Raw genomic sequence first — 17,041 nt, 5'->3', positions numbered from 1 at the left:
TTCAAGTTAGAAATCACTAGCTTAAACAAATAGATTATATGATTTACATGGTAATTATCGATGTGCCTGGTATTTACCTTCACCTATCATTAATGTATTTAGACCATTCACATTCACTTCGTTCCCACGCAAAGGAAGTGACGTCGAACAATTTTCGAGAGGAGCTAACGTGAGTATTGCATAGTAATTTGTTTACGTCTGTCGTTACTTATTATTTTACTGAAATATAGATGTATATGTTTGTATTTTGAACATATTATTAATTACGTCACTGCTGTGTATCGCTTCCGAGCGTCTTTTGAAACCTTTCTTTGTTTATATAATGTAAATATACTTGTTTTTTTTGTGATGTAACAACATTAATAACACAATCTCCACAGGCCAAAAGGAGTTACAGTTCTCTGGTAGTTTCTTCTCATAGTTTTGTGTTTCACAACGCCGTGTTCTGTTCACGCGGTTTTGGGCTTTCGGGTTGTGTTTTATTATAGGTGTGTCGGGGTGCTTGTAGTGATAGGGGTCTGTTTTATTCTAGCTGTGTCGGGGTGTTGGGGTGCTTGTAGTGACGCGGTGCTGTAGTGACCGGGGTGTGTTCTATTCCACAGGTGCCGGGGGGGGGTGTTCTTTTCCAGAGGTTTCGGGGTGTCGGGGTGCTGTAGTGACCGGAGTGTGTTCTATTCCAGAGGTGTTGGGGTGCTGTAGTGACCGGGGTGTGTGCTATTCCTGAGGTGTCCTGTGTTCTGAGTGTGAAACGCTGTCCTCAGTGTCAGTGGCCCCAGACTCAAGATGGTGAGAACTGATCACTAGCTCCTCTGATCTTTCTTCATTGTTCCTTTTCCCTCACTCTCTGTCCTTCTCTGTCTCCCGTCTCCTCTCTCCCTGTGCTCTGAGCTGTGGCCATTCTGTCCCCCTCTCCTGTACCTGTGAGGTCTCTGCCTGTCTGCAGTCTTCCCTCTGAGTCTGTCTCACGTTTCTCAGTCCTCTTATGCTTTGTGTTCATTTGTGGGTTTTTTTCTTTCAGGGGGAGCGGAAAGGAGTGAACAAATATTATCCCCCTGACTTCGACCCTGCCAAGGTGAGAGAGTGAGACAAGGGCGAGAGGCAAGCTTGGTGTGTCTGTCTGTGTGACGCAGAGTTCATATCCATTCTGAGTCATGCTTTGTAGGCATGACAGGTCAATAGCAATGTGGTCCAGGCATAACAACAAATAAATACACAGGCATTTCCCTGACTACTCCTGATTTTACTGATCCGTCCAATTTCTACCCGCTTCATTTAATTCAGGATGCCTGTCCCAACAAGCAGTGGGCACAAGGTGGCATACACTCTGGACAGGACACCAGTCCATCACAGGGCACACAGACACACACACTCACAACAGGGCCAATTTTCCCAGAACCCAATTAACTTACTAGTAAGTTTTTGGACTGTGGGAGGAAATTGGGGCACCCAGAGGAAAGCCAAGCGATTATGAGTAGAACATACAAACTCCACGCAGATAGCACCCCTGGTCCAGAATTGAACCCAGGGCCCCAGCACTGCGAGGCAGAAGTGCTAACCATTTTGCAGTCATGCCACCCTTGTAGGTATACTTGCAACTAGAAATTCGTGATTTAAGCAAAAAGAGGGCCTCTAATTGGGGAAAAAAGTTCAGTTTGCGTATGTCTGTCTTCCAGCATGGGTCACTCAATGGCTACAGGAACAGCCACCCTCTGCGGGAGAGGGCCAGGAAACTGTCCCAGGGCATCCTCATCATCCGGTGAGTCACTGCAGTGCACACAGGGTAACGTGCATTGAGAATCACACACTGTGGACTATAGCAAGCTGTAGTGTACAATACTGTTTCTGTACCAGCTTGAATACTATAGACTAATCTCTGCGTGGCTCCCGTGGGTGAGATGGTCCCAGTGACACCTGTCTGTCTGCAGGTTTGAGATGCCCTACAACATCTGGTGTGATGGCTGCAAGAACCACATTGGCATGGGTATGAGCCTGTACCCCTCACCCTTTTCCTCCCCGTGTCAGCCTTCTTTCCTCTGCCGTTGTGTGATTGGGTTGCGAGCGAGCACTCCTGTGCTCAGCGGAGTGTGTGCGTGCGAGCGAACGTGCAAACGTGCGAGCGCGCGAGCACTCCTGTGCTCAGTGGAGAGTGTGCGTGCGAGCATGCTCAGTGCTTCTCATCTTTTCTGTGCTGCAGGGGTACGATACAATGCTGAGAAGAAGAAGGTGGGGAACTATTACACCACCCCTATCTACAGGTATGAACTTGAACCTGAACATTATTGCCATATGTAACCGGTACTGGTACAATGGAATTGTATGGATAGCGTGTGCACTCCTCCGGTGTGTGTGAGAGGTTCAGGATGAAGAGGAAGATGTGTGTGAGAGATAGACAATTTCAGGATGAAGCTCTCTCTGTGTCTCAGGTTCAGGATGAAGTGTCACCTGTGTGTGAACTATATCGAGATGCAGACGGACCCAGCCAGCTGCGATTACGTCATTGTCAGCGGGGCTTGCCGCAAGGAGGAGCGCTGGGACCCTGCAGACAACGAGCAGATTCTGGTGACCGGTATGGCACCCCCTTCCCCCTGCCCCTCTCCTGGCTCACCCCTCACTCCGCTGCTGGGCTGGGCTGTGTCATTCTCCCGCTGTGTCTCCCCATGTCTCAGAGCGCAGCGACAAGGAGAAGCTGGAGACGGACGCCATGTTCCGGCTGGAGCACGGCGGGAAGGACCGGGAGAAGCTGCGTGCCGCAATCCCAACCCTCTCCCAGATCCAGGAGCACCAGGAGGCCTGGAGGGACGACTTCCAGGTCAACAGCGCCCTCCGCAGGAAGTTCCGGGTAGGTGGCAGTGGTGTGTCAACGAGGTGGAGGACATGCTGACTGGAAGGAGCGCCCTCTCCAGCCTGGTCAGGGGATCCCCGCTCTGGAGACGGAGCCTGCTGAGCCGGGCCTGGCCAGGACACGGATGCCCCTGCTGCCGCCCGCATTCCCCAGAGCCCGCAGCTGGAGAGTTAAGGAGACCAGCGTGGTGGGATTGTGCTGTACTTGAGCACTTTCTCGCCCATCCAAGCTAAATTATCACTCCATCCACCCATCCAAATTATCCCAGTCCAGCGCAGAGACACCAGGGGCAGCCCAGAGACCCCGGTCCAGCGCAGACACACCAGGGGCAGCCCAGAGCCCCCAGTCCAGCGCAGACACACCAGGGGCAGCCCAGAGCCCCCAGTCCAGCGCAGACACACCAGGGGCAGCCCAGAGACCCTGGTCCAGCGCAGACACACCAGGGGCAGTTAAGAGAAAACCCCCACAGACACAGGGAGAAACTCCACACAGAGGACAACCTAGACCAGATTGGACCAAGTTGTGCAGACCATCATACCACTGTGCCAGCTACATTTTTATTACCCATCAAGATTATTGTAATTTACTTTTACTGTCTTGTAAAAACAGTACTTTTAGCGTGATAATTTAGCGTGATAATTGTAGGTTCACAGAGGAAAAGCCCCTCGTTTAATTGAGTTGCTACCCATTATGAAACTGACCGAATGGCAGAGGTATTCTGCCACTTCTAGACATAGTGGACAGAGCTCCAGCTGTCCAGCAGGGGTGGTGTTTCCCCTCTTCTCCTTTTAAAGTTCCAGACTGCTGGGAGCTTGGCCTTGGAGTTTACAGGTGGAGAATAATCTGGTCTCTCCATTTCTCCCTGTCCCTGTCAGTCTCGCACACTGTGAACAGTCTGTCCCTCTCTCTCTGTCAGGAGGAGAAGAAAGCGCAGGCTGAGGAGGAGGAGAAGGACTCTGCTTTTCGGAACAAAGCCAGTCTGTCCATCCCTCTTGTCCCTGAGTCTGAGGGCGACAGGAAACTGGCCTCCCTGCTTGCCTTCCAGAGCCTTGACTGTGAGTGACAGTACTGTATTGCCCCACACCCCACAGCCCCGCGCAACACAGAGGCACACTGCTTCGCACAGCACTGTACAGCACCACACCCCACAGCCCCGCGCAACACAGAGGCACACAGCCCCGCGCAGCCCCGCGCAGCACTGTACAGCACCACAGCCCATAACGTGCAGCCCCGCACAACACTGTACAGCACCACACCCCACAGCTCCACGCAACACAGAGGCACACAGCCCCGCGCAGCCCCGCGCAGCACTGTACAGCACCACAGCCCATAACGTGCAGCCCCGCACAACACTGTACAGCACCACACCCCACAGCCCTGGGCAGCACAGGGGCGCACCGCACTGTACATGTACAGCACCACACCCCACAGCCCTGGGCAGCACAGGGGCGCACCGCACTGTACATGTACAGCACCACACCCCACAGCCCTGGGCAGCACAGGGGCGCACCGCACTGTACATGTACAGCACCACACCCCACAGCCCTGGGCAGCACAGGGGCGCACCGCACTGTACATGTACAGCACCACACCCCACAGCCCCGCGCAACACAGAGGCACACAGCACTGTACAGCACCACACCCCACAGCCCTGTGCAACACAGATGCGCACAGCACCGTACAGCACCACACCCCACAGCCCTGTGCAACACAGAGGCACACAGCACCATACAGCACCACACCCCACAGCCCTGTGCAACACAGAGGCACACAGCACCATACAGCACCACACCCCACAGCCCCGCGCAGCACAGATGCACACAGCACCATACAGCACCACACCCCACAGCCCCGCACAACACAGATGCGCGCAGCACAGAACCGCATGGCACAGCACAAAATGGCTCAGCACCGCACCGCACACTCTGCTACATTCAGTGGAGCCCTTCTCAGTCGTAACCTCTCTCTCCCCAGCCTACGAGGACAGACAGCAGTTAAAGCGACGGGAGATTGCTGCTCGCTCCTGGTTTCCATCCCCCGGGGGCGAATCCCCGGCCTCAAGTGCGCTGCGCAGACTGGGACTGGCTGGGAAAGCGGGAGCAGGCCGTGTGCCAGGCCCCTCGACAGCCTGTTCCCCCCTCAACCTGGTCCGCAAGAAGGCCGACACTGGCGGGACACAAATCTCCATCGCACAGCGCAGGAATTCTGCCCCCGGGGGGCTCGATTCAAGTGTTGATCGGAGGAGAGAAGCGGGGGCCTCTTCGAGGAAACCAGAGCCAGAGGTGGTGGGTGTGAGCAGTGCAGAGCCTGTAGTGCGAGAGCAGGGGGCGCAGATACACAGCACTCACACAGACTCGGACCACACGACCTCTGCACCCACCACAGACGGCTACCAGGCAGCTGGAACACTAGGTACAGCAGGGGGTTGTGGGACAGTGGAGGAACAGGATGCCTGCTCTAAAACCCTGCAGGTCAGGTCTCTGGTGGCTGATTACAGTGACTCTGGTTCCGAATCTGAGCACTGAGGAGCTGCAGGAATCTCCCTCTCTCCTTTCATACTCTGCTCCCTCAGTAACACTCGTTTCAGCTCTGACCTACAAGCGATTCACAGTGGCTGGAGCTGGTGAACTGGGCTGAAGTGGACTGGTGGAAGCCCTACACCCTGACCTGACTGTGGGACCTGACCAGACTGTCCCTGACCCCTGGACTGTCCGGTCAGAGCAGAGGACAGCCGTGCTCCCTCCTGCTGCCTGACCCCTGGACTGTCCGGTCAGAGCAGGGGACAGCTGTGTCTCAAACTCACGGATTCTGTCCTGCACTGTCCATCTGGGTACCATGGTACATGACAAGAGCAGAGGGGAGCCCTGCCTGGGTGGGCGTGGTCTGTGTGTAAATGAAATCCAGTACAGACAAAATGTTGATGTTTTTCATTCCTTTTATTACAACAATTAAAAAGATATGCAAAATACAAACTTGGCCTCTTTTATTGTAAAAAATGACAGCGGGTTTAGCAGAGTTATTCCAGCAGTATCTGTTCGAAAGTGATGGTTTCAGGGCAGCGCCTGCACAAGGGGTTTGTCACATGACCTCTGGGACACAAGAGAGGTCACGAGACCTACAGTACACGTGCCAGAGGACAGTGCCTGAATCCGCTTCTTGTACAGAGGCAGGGTGAACACCAGATGGCGCCAGTCCTCGCTTGTGTGGTTTGGTATAGGTGTGACATGCAAGTATGGCAGTCAGGTGGGAAGGTTTCTGGCACCCTGTCACAGGTAGACCCGGCGCAGGTCACTGGGGGAGGTTATTGTGTTGCATTGCGGACAGAGCTTCTTTGAACCCTAAAACAGGGAGGCAACTTGTCAAAATCACTTCACACAACAGAGTAATATGCTCTCCTCTGACTAAAGGATAGCAGGGACCTACAGGAGATTAGTTTCATAGCACAGTAGAACAGTCCCGTTACAACAGGAGCTACAGTTCCAGTGCAGTAGAACAGTCCTGTTACAATAGGAGCTACAGTGCCAGTGCAGTAGAACAGTCCTGTTACAATAGGGGCTACAGTCCCAGTGCAGTAGAACAGTCCTGTTACAATAGGAGCTACAGTCCCAGTACTTTAACACAGTGTTACAGCAGGTGGTTATTTATACAGTCCAGGTCCTCACCAGTGAGCGGAGCCAGCAGTCCTCACAGTGGATGTGCCAACATTGGATAGATGCCACTGGTACAGAGTAGGAGTCCTGGGAAGAGAGAAGTGTAGGATAAAGACAGTGTCAGCGATGTCAATGTTGTCAGCAGGGTGGTGAATCTGTGGCCTTCATTCAAACTCAAATTCAAAGATCTTTATTGGCAGCCCATCACACTGGTGCCAAAATAGTGACAATTACTAAATACTTAATAACATTATTATTAGAGAGGGTTGCTGTTCCTTGGGTTGTGACAGGAGATCACTGGGTGACAAGATCTGTTGTGTTTCCTCTCCCCCAAAAGATTGGAATTTGTCATCTGCACATGACGTGTTTTAACAGGACTGTCTGCATTGTCTGTTGGATATCTGTGTTTCGTGTAATCCTGTTCTGGGACTGGACACCACACTTCATTGCCACGTGGGCAAATATTCAATACTGACAGGCATTGATCCCTCTCAGCTCCAGGTCCAGCGCTGCCGGGTCAGAACTCTCAGAGGTGTGAGTGTAAGGAGTGCTGCTCTCACCAGGCAGACGTGACAGCGGTAGGTCTCTCTCTGCTGCAGTCGGGCCGTCAGCGCTGTGATGCGGGCTCGGAGCGGCTCTGCTGACTCCCTGACAGAGAGAGACAGGCTAATGCACACTGACCAGCCACAGACGAACACAGCTGCCAGGCTTACAGGAACTGAATTTAATAACTGGAATATGAGGAATAATACAAATCGATCTTCTTCCCAGTGTTCTAAATCATCAGTGAATGAGTCTAATTCCTGGCTCCTCGTCATCAAATTCCAGCCCATATTTACTCACCCTGTACAGCTAATGGCTGTATCTGCTTCACTCCTGCTATTGGACTCGGCTTCCTTCTCTCGCACTGGGAATCTGAGTGCGGAGTCAGGGAAAAGACTGAGCTTAGGTCTGGCTTCAGTGCTCCGCAGTCAGGGAAGCGATGTGAACTTGGGGAAGAGGACTGGGGTCAGAGCTCCGGAGTCAGGGAAGCGATCTGAACTATGGGAAGAGGACTGGGGTCAGAGCTCCGCAGTCAGGGAAGTGATCTGAGCTACAGGAAGAGGACTGGGGTCAGAGCTCCGGAGTCAGGGAAGCGATGTGAACTTGGGGAAGAGGACTGGGGTCAGAGCTCCAGAGTCAGGGAAGCGATCTGAACTACGGGAAGAGGACTGGGGTCAGAGCTCCGGAGTCAGGGAAGCGATCTGAACTACGGGAAGAGGACTGGGGTCAGAGCTCCGGAGTCAGGGAAGCGATCTGAACTACGGGAAGAGGACTGGGGTCAGAGCTCTGGAGTCAGGGAAGCGATCTGAACTACGGGAAGAGGACTGGGGTCAGAGCTCCGCAGTCAGGGAAGCAATGTGAACTCGGGGAAGAGGACTGGGGTCAGAGCTCCGGAGTCAGGGAAGCGATCTGAACTCAGGGAAGAGGACTGGGGTCAGAGCTCCAGAGTCAGGGAAGCGATGTGAACTCGGGGAAGAGGACTGGGGTCAGAGCTCCGGAGTCAGGGAAGCGATGTAAACTCGGGGAAGAGGACTGGGGTCAGAGCTCCGGAGTCAGGGAAGCGATGTGAACTCGGGGAAGACGACAGGGCTCAGGGAAAAAGGCTGAACTGAGCAGACTGTGGATCACACATCAAGCACTGAGAGGAGGATGAAGCAGAGAAGTTGTGATATGATTGATAATGGAGTGAAAATGACAGGAACTGAGCCTCAGTAGACAACAGAGGAGTGTGAGGAACTGAGGAAGAGGGGGATCTCTCCAGGGAGTGTAGGATACGAGGAGCCCTCCGGCTCGGAGTCCAGCTCACTGTCCACACCGAAGGGGTTTCCCAGCTGTCCTGAGAGAGGAGGAAGGGGGTTAATATGCTACAGTCAGAGACCTCTCATTGTTTCTCTGCTGTGTATTATAGTGCAGTATTGCGTATCAGTGTGCTACTATAGCATAGAGCTCTGCACTCTGAATCTGTTCATTTCATGTTCCTGCTGTCATAGTCCTGAGACAACAGAAAACCTAGGAGGATGTCCTAAAGCCTTCTGGGAACTGTAGTTTTTTCCCCAGGGCTGCATGTCTGATCTGTAGAGGACACAAACCCTCAATGCGCGAGGCACAGCCCAGCCCCTCGTTACATTCTTCTGCTTCTCTTCCTGCACCAGCGCTGGGAGTCCTGTCCCCGCTGTTCTCCTCTGAGTCTGTAAGTCTGAGTGTCTTCACTGGGGGGGCCTCCTGAAACCAGTCAATAATCAACCCCTCATCAATCAGCCCTCTCGCTGACTGGCCACAGCACCATTTCAGAGCGGATCGGCAATTGAGCCACGTACCTGGTGATCATCCAGAGCCCTGTTCCTCCTGCAGCTCCCTGCACGAACTGAAACACATCGGTCAGAAAGACAGCAGCAGCAGCAACAGACTCACAGCACGACTACTCTCAGCCCCTCACCTCCCAGACGAGCCTCTCTGTTGGTCTTCACCTGCAGGAACATCTGGGACAAGGGGGTCACCCGTTAGAAAAGACACTGCGCACAACCCAACCGAGGCAAAATCAAAACACGCAACCTGGGACACTCTGAGCAGCTGTAGAGATGGACAGGGAGACAGTGAAAAGTCCCACTGCTGTGGACTCACCTGCTGTCTGTCCAGTTTCTGCCCCTCATCTTCGGAAGGGGGCGACCCCAATGAGGGAGACTGCAAATAGAGAGACGGAGAGAGGGACTCATTACTGGGAACATCAGGAGGGTTACAGGGTTTCACTCTGCACTGTTTCACACTATGCTGTTCCACAATGCAGTGTTTCACACCACACTGTTGGACACTGTACTGCACTGTATTGCTCTGTTTCACACTGCGCTGCACTATTTCACAGTGTACTGCACTGTTTCACACTCTTTCTCATGCACTGTTGCACACTGTACTGCTCTGTTTCACACTGCACTACAATGTTTCACAATGCAGTGTTTCACACCACACTGTTGGGCACTGTACTGCACTTTCATACTGCGCTGGACTATTTCAGTGTATTGCACTGTTTCACACTGCATCGTTTCATACTGAACTGTTTCGCACTGTCACACTCTTTCACATGCACTGTTTCACACTGCACTGCACTCTTTCATACTGCACTGTTGCACAATGTACTGCTCTGTTTCACACTGCACTGCACTCTTTCACACTGCACTGTCACACTGTACTGCTTTGTTTCACACTGCACTTTTACGCACTGTTGCACACTGTACTGCAGTCACACACTGCATCGTTTCATACTGTACTGTTTCACACTGTATCACTCTTTCACACACTGTTGCACACTGTACTGCACTGTTTCACGTTGCATTGTTTCATACTGCAGTTTCACACTGTATCGCACTCTTTCATACTGCACTGTTCCACAATGTACTGCTCTGTTTCACACTGCACTGCACTCTTTCACACTGCACTGTTGCACACTGTACTGCACTGTTTCACACTGCACTGCACTTTGATGTACTGTTGCACACTGTACTGCACTGTTTCACACTGCACTGCACTGTTTCACACTGCACTGCACTGTTTCACACTGCACTGTTGCACTCTGTTTCACACTGCACTGTTGCACTCTGTTTCACACTGCACGCTTTCATACTGCACTGCTGTGCACTAAAATACCCTCACTTACCTGATCACAGCCCTGCAGCTCCTGGAGGTGCTCTGACTGAGAGAGGCTGAAGTGACAGAGTGGTACAGTAAGTTCAACACTGAATTATAAACCTGTTAGATCACACATGTTTAATAAATCGTACACCTTTCACACAAGGTTTATGCAAGGCCCATTCTCTAAGACTGGGAGCTGATTCTAGTATGTGTGGGAATTCAGGGATTAGATTTTTAAAATTTAAAGAAGAATGTTTGTCTTATCACAGAGTATTTCTCACACTGCAGCAGAAAGTGCACCTCTGTCTCCACTTGTCCCCACTGGCAGTGGGTGGACAACCTGTACTCTCTGGACATTCAGGTCTGTCTGTTTCCAGTTTCTATGGCCAGAAAAGTATATTCCTCTGTCCCTCTCACCGTTTCAATTTGAAACTCAAATTTGCTTTTCTAACAGAATGCATGTACTGGGAGTTAAAATAAGACATAATAGCATAGGTGCTGTAATGAATACATTAATGAATGACAGGAGTGGGGAAAATGAGAATTGTGGCAGGGTATGTCACTGTTTGGGGGGTCAGTAAGGCAGTGAAGGACAAAGTTCACGTCTGCCCTTCTCCCCTATACCTGGCTGGCAGTGAGTCCATGTGTTCCAGTTCACTGCGCAGGTGGTCCAGGAGCTCGGCTCGGGCGAGGTCAGTCTGACACAGTGGGCATCGCAGAGAGAGGGGGGCTTCACTGAACCTCTCTAGGGGGAACACACAAAGCAGGGCACATATTTTGAGAACTAGCAGAACACTTTGAGCCCCAAGGAGTGTGTCGTCGGTGTGAGGTCGCCCCTGTGTTGCCTCTGGGCCTGCAGGGTCAAATCATTGACACGCTGCCAGGGGAGAACACAGGCTGAGCAGCCCAGAAATTAGACACGCTGACACCCCCCTCCTCCTCCACATCCTCCAATTCTGTGTGTAGCTGCTTAATGAGACACCATGAAATCAGACACAGCTCCTGGGAGACCCCGCCTCTCCCTTCCCTCTGCGTCACCGATTGTAAATTCAAAGTCAAGGCGCTGACTGATGAGTTACAGTGTTTTCAAACCAGATCCAATTAACACAACATTTACAGTACGAATACATTGGACATTCATGGACATCACAGAAGACCTTACTGAGAGACAGACTCACTGTCTGTTCCTCAGCCTGGGACAGGAGATCACACTCTGAATTATTATTACAGGGAGACAGGCTCACTGTCTGTTCCTCAGACTGGGACAGGAGCTCACACACTGTATTATTATTATTACTGAGAGACAGGCTCACTGTCTGTTCTCAGGCTGTGACAGGAGATCACACACTGTATTATTATTACTGAGAGACAGGCTCACTGTCTGTTCCTCAGGCTGTGACAGGAGATCACACACTGTATTATTATTACTGAGAGACAGGCTCACTGTCTGTTCCTCAGACTGGGACAGGAGATCACACACTGTATTATTATTACTGAGAGACAGGCTCACTGTCTGTTCCTCAGACTGGGACAGGAGCTCACACACTGTATTATTATTACTGAGAGACAGGATCACTGTCTGTTCCTCAGGCTGGGAGAGGAGATCACACACTGTATTATTATTACTGAGAGACAGGCTCAATTCAATTCAAGGTGCTTTATTAGCATGACCGATGGGTACAATCAGTGTTGCCAAAGCAAATAAAATAATAAAATTAACATAGAACAAAACAAAAAATAGAAGTAAAATAAAATCTACAGACATGTTACAGACATTTACAACAAAGACATATTATATAATATCGACATATACTGTAGGCGGCTGGAGCATTATTGGGAGACGGACTCACTGTTCCTCAGGCAGTGACAGGAGATCACATACTGGGCTGCCAGATCAACTGAGTTCCCTCCTCCCTCTCCCAGTAGGATTGGGACCTGTTGTGGTTTTGGCAGGTGTGGGAACTCTGGGATTAGATTTCTGAATTTCGGGAAGAATGTTTCTCTAATCCCAGAGTATCTGTCACAGTGCAGTAGGAAGTGCACCTCTGTCTCTATTTCTCCCCGCTGGCAGTGGGAGCACAGCCTGTCCTCTCTGGGCAGCCAGGTCTGCCTGTGTCGCCCAGTTTCTATGGCCAGGTTGTGGTCACTGAGCCTGTACAGGCTCACTGTCTGTTCCTCAGGCTGTGACAGGAGATCACACACTGTATTATTATTATTGAGAGACAGGCTCACTGTCTGTTCCTCAGGCTGTGACAGGAGATCACACACTGTATTATTATTACTGAGAGACAGGATCACTGTCTGTTCCTCAGGCTGTGACAGGAGATCACACACTGTATTATTATTACTGAGAGACAGGATCACTGTCTGTTCCTCAGGCTGTGACAGGAGATCACACACTGTATTATTATTACTGAGAGACAGGATCACTGTCTGTTCCTCAGGCTGTGACAGGAGATCACACACTGTATTATTATTACTGAGAGACAGGCTCACTGTCTGTTCCTCAGACTGGGACAGGAGCTCACACACTGTATTATTATTACTGAGAGACAGGATCACTGTCTGTTCCTCAGGCTGTGACAGGAGATCACACACTGTATTATTATTACTGAGAGACAGGATCACTGTCTGTTCCTCAGGCTGTGACAGGAGATCACACACTGTATTATTATTACTGAGAGACAGGATCACTGTCTGTTCCTCAGGCTGGGAGAGGAGATCACACTGTATTATTATTAATGAGAGACAGGCACACTCTGGCGCAGAGCTCAGGCTCAACCTGCAGGGGTCAGGCCTGTTTGAGGCACAGAGAAGAGAGCTGGCAGCTATCAGGCTTATGGACAGAGCTGATGGAGAGGATCTGGGGTCCACAGAATCTGTACTGGGGTAAGGACATCCCACCACACAGAGACGGAAACAGCCAGCCTGATTTTCAGGGGACGGAGCACACATGAGCAGCCAGCCTGACTTTCGGGGCTCGGGACCCAGAGCAGCAGCTCTCTCCCACAGGGGTGCTCCCACCCCCACGCTCTCACAGCCAGCCCACCCAGGAGCGTCCTCCCAGACAGCAGGTCCTTCACATGCTAATGAGCAGCCCCCCGGGACAGAGGACAGAGGGCGGTGGCTATTGTTACGCCACCTGCACCGCGCGGGGCGGCTCTGGGGTGTTGGAGGGGTTACAGGGGGTTCTCAAGAAAGGAGAAGAAGTCCTCCTGAGCTCTCTACCCCTTCACTCCTCTCCCTCTGTGCTTCCAAACCTCCGCCTATCTCCTCTCCCTTCACTCCATGCTCTGTTCCTGCATTTGTCTCTACCTCTTGACAAATGGGCTGATTATTCCGAACAGATTGATGCTCCTTTTCAGCTCGACCCCTTGACCCCTGCACTCTCCCTCCCCCTCCCTCCCAGCACAGCACACTTTGCAACACAATGGCAGCACCCTGCCTCCTGTGTTTCTCCCATCCTGCTCCTATTAACACAACAACAACACCCTGTGCTCCTCACACTCCTCACGCTGCTGAGAGAGAGGAGAGAGGGATAGACTGAGAGAGAGGAGGAGAGAGAGACAGGTCTTCCAGAAGGAAGCCAGACCTCAGGAAACAAATACCACAACACCACACTGAAGCACACATCCAGCTACACATACCTCAGTCTGACTCTTAGCTCATCTGGGAGTTTTGATCTGGCAGTGAAGGCACTGAGGGAGAAGGCACTCAGGGCTTTCTACGCAATAAGAAGGAGGCTTTTCAACATCAACCCACCAATGAGAATCTGTCTCCAAATATTTGAAAGTGTAATCCAACCCATGGACCTATACGGCAGTGAAGTATGGGGTCCCCTCACTGACCAGGATTACACTCAATAGGACAAACACCCCACAGAAATTTCGCACATGGATCTGTAGAAACATCCTCCATGTGCAGAAAAAAACACCTACCAATGAGTGCAGGGCCGAATTAGGCCAGTACCCACTATTGATTAACATACAGAAAAGAGTAGTAAAGTATTGGCTACACCTAAAAAACAGCGACCAAAATTCCTACCACCACAAAGCCCGAAAACAGACCCCCCTGAGCCAGCTGGTCCTGAGGCTCACTGACCTGAGCCACACCGACACCAGCCAGCCTCAGGACAGCACTGCTAGAGCACCACATCCCAGACCCAAGCACATCATAGCGCAGATCAAACAACAATATCTCACACACTGGGACACACACACAAACACAACATAAACTGGAAAGCTACAGAACCCTAAAGAGACAATACACACTAGCTGAATATCTAACCGAGATAAATAACAGCCAACAGAAACAGACCCTGACGAAGTACAGGCTCAGTGACCACAGCCTAGCCATAGAAACTGGGCGACACAGGCAGACCTGGCTGCCCAGAGAGGACAGGCTGTGCTCCCACTGCCAGTGGGGAGAAATAGAGACAGAGGTGCACTTTCTACTGCACTGTGACAGATACTCTGGGATCCCAGAATTCCCGCACCTTCCAGAATCACAATGGGTCCCAATCCTACTGGGAGAGGGAGGAGGGAACTTTGTTGAACTGGCAGCCCAGTACTGTGTGTGATCTCCTGTCACAGCCTGAGGAACAGTGAGCTTCTCTCAATAATGCTCCATATTTTTATATGTAAATGTATTATGATGTGTCTATATTGGGAATGTCTGTAGATTTTATGTTAATTGTATTTGTTTTGCTTTCGCAACACTGATTTATTCATTCGTCATGCCAATACAGCACCTTGAATTGAATTGAGGAGAGAGACAGACTGAGAGAGAGGAGGAGAGGAGAGGGATGGACTGAGAGAGAGGAGGAGAGGGGAGAGACAGACTGAGAGAGAGGAGGAGAGGAGAGACAGACTGAGAGAGAGGTGGAGAAGAGAAGGATGGACTGAGAGAGAGGAGAGGAGAGAGACAGATTGAGAGAGACAGAGGGAGAGATTTGGAGGTCCAGCACTTCTGGCTGTATCAAACTGCAGCTCTGGGCTGTATATGGGTTGCTGTGTGCTGGAAACTGGGGTCCGCACGAGGCCTTGGGGTACTGGCCAGCCAGCTCCACTGACCTGCCGTCCCGAACTCACTCTGGTCCGTCCCGGACACGCGGACACACTCACCTCTCCGCGGGCCAGCAGGTCCGGCGCTGTCGGGGCTGGCTGTCCGGCGCCCCCTCTTGGCTGCGTCCAGCAGGCCCTCCATCCCGCTGTCGTCCCTCTGCCGCCGGTCTCTCTCTCGGGCGCGGCGCTGGGGCGGGGGGCGCTCCTCGGGAGGGGTGCAGGGGGGTGCGGGGGACCCCAGCCTCTTGTTGGTGCTCATGGTGGCGGCCAGGGCGGCGGCGTAGGCGCTGGAGAGGCGCTCCATCCCCTCGGGGAACGAGAGCGAGGGGTGGGGGGCCGGGGAGTGGGAGAACGGGGGCAGGGCTGGGAACCCCCCCAGCGTGGGGTGTCGGAAACCAGAGTGGCCAGGGGGGTGAGCCGGAGGGAAGGACAGGTAGTCTTGGGGGCCAGGATGGGGGTATAGGGGTCCCAGGGAGTATGACCCCCCACTCAAGAAGGGGACTGAGCTCTCTACTGTCACTGGGACCCCAAAACCCCGGGTATGGGGTGCAGGAGGCTGTTTGTGCTGTTTCGGGGAGGAGGTCTGGGTCAGGCAGGATAGGGAGCTCAGGAGCCCCGCAGACTTGTCCATCTCTACACAACACAGCACAGGAGCTACACAACCAGACACAACACAACAGGGGCAGCACCACACAGCAAAGCACCGCCGCACAAGAGAGCTACACTGTGCAACACACACACTTGAAGGTACACAACTACGCAGCACACAACAGCACAAAGCTGGCCAAGACACCACGAAGCACAGCAGCACGTCTGGATGGCTGGTCGCAGAAGAACTGGGGCTGAGAGACACACCGTCTGCCTCTGTACAGAGAAAGACAAACACAAAACAAGCATCACAAACACATCCGACTTGCTGACACACTGTCACCATCACCATCACCACTATCATCACTATCATGAGCATCATCAATCACCACCATCATCACTATCACCATCACCATCATCATTGTCATCACTATCATCACCATCATCTTCATCTCTATCACCATCATCACTATCATTGGCATCACTATCAGCATCATCACCATGACCATAACCACCATCATCATCCTCCTCAGATCTGTAGAGACACTCAGTCCAGCTCCTCTGTATCTTCACATTAACACTCTGTCATCATCAGATTTATGGAAAGTTAATTCTTTACAATCACAGGAATCTCTTTATATTCCCAGGGCTGTATATAGCTATATCCTTTTTTCCAAAGTTCGACTGCTGCTCAGAATTCTCCATGTGTCAGGAGCGTGGTGATGATGAAGACTGCTCCTCACCCTCTCTGTGCCCACGGCTCACCCTCTCAGGAGAGAAATGAAGACACACACAGTCTCTCACTTACCTTGCGTCTCTGTCTCGAGATGACAAAGGACTGAGAGAGGAGGAGAGAGCAGAGAGGCTTTTAAGGGCTGAATTCAAACTTCAGTGAGCCTCTGCCCCTCCCCCACTCCTTTCTCTCCCTCTGTCCATCTGTAGAAACTCCCACTCCTCCCACACTCCTCCCTCTCTCACTCTTCTCCCTCACTCTGTCCATCTGTAACAATCTCTCACTCCTCTCTCACTCCTTTATCACTCTGTTCTTCTATAACTATCTCTCACACCTTTCTAATTCCATGAATCTGTAGCAATCTATCACTCCCCTGCACATTAATACATTGACACAGAAACAGGCAGGAACATTACACACCTTTCCTGAAGATTACAGAGCACTAAACGTCCTCAGTCTAAAACACAGACCACAGGGGGACCTGGCACAATTGTTCAAT

The 17,041-nt window shown here is 51.8% G+C and overlaps 2 protein-coding genes across 4 annotated transcripts; one reads left to right on the top strand and one right to left on the bottom strand.

The window, feature by feature from the left end:
- Window positions 1-79: 79 nt before the first annotated feature.
- yju2b (YJU2 splicing factor homolog B) lies at window positions 80-5,814 on the top strand. 3 transcript variants are annotated; one of them, XM_069195648.1, is made up of 10 exons: window positions 80-169; window positions 681-786; window positions 1,019-1,072; window positions 1,674-1,756; window positions 1,926-1,981; window positions 2,195-2,255; window positions 2,424-2,566; window positions 2,667-2,839; window positions 3,759-3,897; window positions 4,817-5,814. In XM_069195648.1, exons 2-10 carry the CDS (start codon window positions 784-786, stop codon window positions 5,365-5,367), a joined length of 1,263 nt encoding a protein of 420 aa, XP_069051749.1. In that variant the 5' UTR covers window positions 80-169; window positions 681-783; the 3' UTR covers window positions 5,368-5,814. The 3 variants fall into 3 exon arrangements, with proteins under 3 accessions (XP_069051749.1, XP_069051751.1, XP_069051750.1); XM_069195650.1 differs by lacking the exon at window positions 80-169 and adding an exon at window positions 306-324; XM_069195649.1 differs by lacking the exon at window positions 80-169 and adding an exon at window positions 386-404.
- A 3,046-nt stretch (window positions 5,815-8,860) lies between these two features.
- On the bottom strand, window positions 8,861-16,635 carry LOC107077619 (E3 ubiquitin-protein ligase RNF220-like). The gene is made up of 6 exons (XM_069195651.1): window positions 16,618-16,635; window positions 15,282-16,085; window positions 10,783-10,903; window positions 10,184-10,229; window positions 9,157-9,216; window positions 8,861-9,014 (listed from the first exon to the last, which is right to left on the bottom strand). Exons 2-6 carry the CDS (start codon window positions 15,850-15,852, stop codon window positions 8,943-8,945), a joined length of 870 nt encoding a protein of 289 aa, XP_069051752.1. The 5' UTR covers window positions 15,853-16,085; window positions 16,618-16,635; the 3' UTR covers window positions 8,861-8,942.
- Window positions 16,636-17,041: the final 406 nt, after the last annotated feature.

Source organism: Lepisosteus oculatus, chromosome 11 (assembly GCF_040954835.1).
Source record: "Lepisosteus oculatus isolate fLepOcu1 chromosome 11, fLepOcu1.hap2, whole genome shotgun sequence".
In the NCBI taxonomy this organism is placed as follows: domain Eukaryota; kingdom Metazoa; phylum Chordata; class Actinopteri; order Semionotiformes; family Lepisosteidae; genus Lepisosteus; species Lepisosteus oculatus.
Note: the sequence above shows the minus strand (reverse complement) of the source record. Positions and strands in the feature narration are given on the sequence as shown.